This window comes from Sceloporus undulatus, chromosome 2 (genome assembly GCF_019175285.1).
Source record: "Sceloporus undulatus isolate JIND9_A2432 ecotype Alabama chromosome 2, SceUnd_v1.1, whole genome shotgun sequence".
NCBI classification, from domain to species: domain Eukaryota; kingdom Metazoa; phylum Chordata; class Lepidosauria; order Squamata; family Phrynosomatidae; genus Sceloporus; species Sceloporus undulatus.
Window position 1 is genome coordinate 225,893,783 of NC_056523.1, and position 3,966 is coordinate 225,897,748.

A 3,966-nucleotide genomic window follows, 5' to 3' on the forward strand; every position below is an offset into this window, starting at 1 on the left:
ATGGAAATATAGAAATATAAACGTGAATCTTTTCACGAAATCATTGCTGTCACTTTTTGTTTTTGGAGACGTAAAAAGGTGAAAGACGACTACGACTAATGTTTTTCTATACCGGGACTTTGCAGGGAACTGAAAATACCTCTATGTTTCATGAACTGATCTACATACACACTTTTTAAAAACCTAGGGATATATATGTGTGTGTGTGTGTGTGTGTGTGTGTGTGTGTGTGTGTGTGTGTCGGGTTTTGGAAAGTGGGAAACGAAACCCTTTGCTCTCCTTTCGGAGGGCAGGGGGACCAGGGGTCCATGTCCTCCTCACCTCTAAATGGAGGACCTACCAGAAAGAAAAAGGAGGACGTGACCTCGCTAGATAGATAGATAGATAGATAGATAGATATCAGAATGGAGGCTGCAGTCAAGCAGACAAAAGAAGGCTAGTACTTGGAAAGGCAGCTAGGAAGGGACTAGGAAAGATCCTGAAGTGTGTGTGTGTGTGTGTGTCTGTATCTCTCTCTCTCTCTCTCTCTCTCTCTCTCTCTCTCTATCTATCTATCTACTTACCTACCTACCTTCCTATCTATCTATCTATCTATCTATCTATCTATCTATCTGTCTGTCTGTCTGTCTGTCTGTCTATCTATCTATCTACCTACCTACCTACCTATCTACCTACCTACCTACCTACCTACCTTCCTATCTATCTATCTATCTATCTATCTATCTATCTATCTATCTATCTATCTATCTATCTATCGGATCTTGCCCTATCCCTTCTCGTTGCCCTTCCAAGTCTTCTTTTAGTGGCTGGACTTGGCCTTCCATTCCGATGACTGACCAAGGTGAGGGAAACCTTGAGCCATTTCAATGTCCTCCTCGCCTACTTTTAAAATAGGTATATTCTCTGTGGTCATTATTTTGCTTTCCTGAAAGTCCATCAGGAAACTTGCTTTTGCACTTGACCTTCTTCAGCCATCCTTCCAAGCCTTTCCTGTTGTCTCCCAGCAGGATGCAACCCATCTGAGGAAGGCCTAGGAATAGGAAAGCTCCTCTTTGCGAAGTCTTCCGACATTGGAACAAGCCGCTTAGAGAGGGGTTCAGCCCTATCAAAAACAGTATAGAAAACGAAAGAGATAGCCCTGTTTGTCTGTAGCATCAGTACGTACAGAGAGCTTGTAGCCCCTTTGAGACTCAGTGAGAGGAAGCAACAGTTGGCAACAGGAGCCAAATGCATCTGAGGAAGTAGACCGAAGTCTATGAAAGCTTATTATGGCAACGTCTTTCTTTCAGTGAGTGTCAAAGGAGCTACAAGATTTCTCTTAATAGTGATGATGATGATGATGATGATGATGATGATGATGATGATGATGATGATGATGATGATGATGTGGTGCATCTGAGGAAGGAGACTGAAGTCTAGGGAAGCTCCTGCTGCCGACTTCTTTCTTTCAGTGAGTCTCCAACTTGGTCTCTCTGCGCAGAGGAGAGAAAATGCAAGCGCTGCCTTGCTCTTGCTGGGACAGGAGAGCTTTTGGGGGAGTCCTCTTGGAGAGGAGGGGGGAAATGGAGGACGTGAAGCATGGAGGCGCCCTCCCTCCCTCCCTCCCCTTGGCTTGGCCTGGCCCTTCCCCTCTTCCCCATTGGGCCGGGGCTCTTGCAGGGAGGAGGGGGTTCGGTCTCCGCTTTGACAGGCGCCAGCAGCCGGAGGGAAAGGAAGGGAAGGGAAGGAGGGAGGAAGGGAAGAAAGGAAAGAAGGAAGGGGCAGCCCAGGCTCATCTGATCCGAGTCCAGGGGGATCCAGCCAGGCCGGGGTCCCATGTAGCTGCCTAGTCCTGGGTCGGGTCCCTCTGGCGATCGGGGCTCTGGGCTGCGGAGGATGAGCGAGCGGCGCCGGTCTCCTCTGGCGCTGAGCTCCCGGGCCCACGCCTTCTCCGTCGAGGCCCTGATCGGGGCCCACAGCAAGGCCAGCAGCCGCAGGAAGAGGAGGCAGAGCGGCAGCCGCCGCCGCTGGGACGGGAAGGGCCTCCGCCTGGCTGCCATGGGAGCCCTCAGCCCTCAAGGGGCCCCCGAGGAAGAGGAAGAGGAAGAGGAGGAGGAAGAGGAGGAAGAAGGAGGAGGAGGAGGAACTGGAGAGATCCCCCAAGCCCTGGAGCTCCATGCCGGTGAGGGAGAGCGGGGATCCGGGGAGGGAGAATCATACAATCGTAGAATCATGGAGTCATACAGTCATACGATCATAGAATTGTAGAATCATCTAGAACCATAAAGTGTACGATCATAGAAATTGTAGAATCCAAATAGTTAATTCAATCTAGAACCATAGAATTGTACGATCATAGAATCATAGAATCATCTAGAACCATAGAACTGTTAACGATCATGAATCATACAATCATAAAATCGTAGAGTTGGAAGAGACCCCAAGGGCCATCCAGTCCTACCCATTCTGCCATGCAGGAACTCTGAATCAAGCAACTCAATAGATGGCCATCCAGCCCTCTGTTTAAAGACCTCCAAGGAAGGAGACTCCACACACTCCGAGGAAGGAGTTTGTTCCACTGTCAAAGAAGCCCTTACTGTCAGGAAGTTCCTCCTAATGTCGAGGTGGAAATTATTATATTATTATTATTATTATTATTATTATTATTATTATTATTATGTAATTATACATTTTAATTTAGAGACTGCTATTCCGCAATGATCATAGTGGTGTACAGAACAAAAATGCAATACAATACAATCTCTCTCCCTCAAGAAGGTGGCTGGAGGTCTTATTATTATTATTATAGTTTATTTCTATAGCGCTGTAAATGTACACAGCACTTTACATACAAATAATCAAATCAATAAAAATATATAACCTGCCAATGGCATACAGTCTACAGCTCCAGGAATCTCTCTTTCTGTAGCTTGCATCTATTGTTCCGGGTCCTGTTCTCTGGAGCAGCAGAAAACAAGCTTGCCCCGTCCTCAATATGCCATCCGTTCAAGTACTTAAACAGGGCTATCCCCTCTTAACCTTCCCTTCTCCAGGCTAAACAACCCCAGCTCCTTGAGTCGTTCCTCATAGGGCTTCATGGTTTCCAGACCCTTCACCATTTTAGTCGCAGGGCAGCCCCATCGGGGAGACCAGAGGGATGTCCAAAAGGTCCTCCATAATCTTGAGGAGGACCTTCATGTGTGAAGAGCGGAGGCTGCTTGTTAAACCGAGGCTGGAGGGAGGGTGGGTTTGGCTGGATCACCTCTGGGGATCTCTTTCAACTCTATGAGCCTAGATTTCTTTCTATTATTACTATTATTATTATTATTATTATTGCATTAATTATATAGCGCCATAGGCTTTACATAGCGCTTCAATTCTCTTTATTTCACAAATATACAACCTTATATACCTGTATAACACAACCAGACCTCTTCCTGATCTTACAAACCAAAAGGATTGATACGCAAGAAGCCTCTTCCTCTGTTCCGTTCTCAGGCCTCGTAACTCACTCTCCTCAACTTACATATTCTCTTTTCCCAAATGTATACCTTATACATAGGAAATCTTACTCTTATGTAGTCCTCTATCCTATATATTTTGAAATGTCTTTGCTGCTCAGGGATGGCTAGATGAGCCTAGTTTTCGAAGGAAGACTCCCTTCTTCTTCTTCTCCTTCTTCTTTTCTTTAATTCTAATTTTATTGAGCTTTTTTATCAGTCGTAATCAAACCCAGAATAAGCATTTCTTACCATTTCCCAAAAGTTAAACTGAACTTGCCAATACAAAATCTTGACTTGCTTCCTATTTTCTTTCTCCTTTTTTCCTTCTCTCTTTTTAGGTATAGATCTTATGCGTCCGTTTGTATTAGTCCATTTTGTCCCTCTTTTTTTGGAGCAGGACATCATCATTATCATCATCATCATCATCATCATCATTATTAAAATGCAAGCTTTGTAAAATAAAGATATATTAATTAATAAAATT

At 45.0% G+C, this 3,966-nt stretch overlaps 1 protein-coding gene across 1 annotated transcript in view; it reads left to right on the forward strand.

Annotated features, from left to right (window-relative positions):
• Nucleotides 1-1,656: 1,656 nt before the first annotated feature.
• The window catches only part of TBX15 (T-box transcription factor 15), a 126,451-nt gene continuing 124,141 nt past the window's right edge, over nt 1,657-3,966 (forward strand). Inside the window, exon 1 of the mRNA XM_042455689.1 lies at nt 1,657-2,161. Within this exon, the coding sequence (XP_042311623.1) occupies nt 1,876-2,161 (286 nt within the window). The 5' untranslated portion in view covers nt 1,657-1,875. The remainder of the gene's footprint in view (nt 2,162-3,966) is intronic.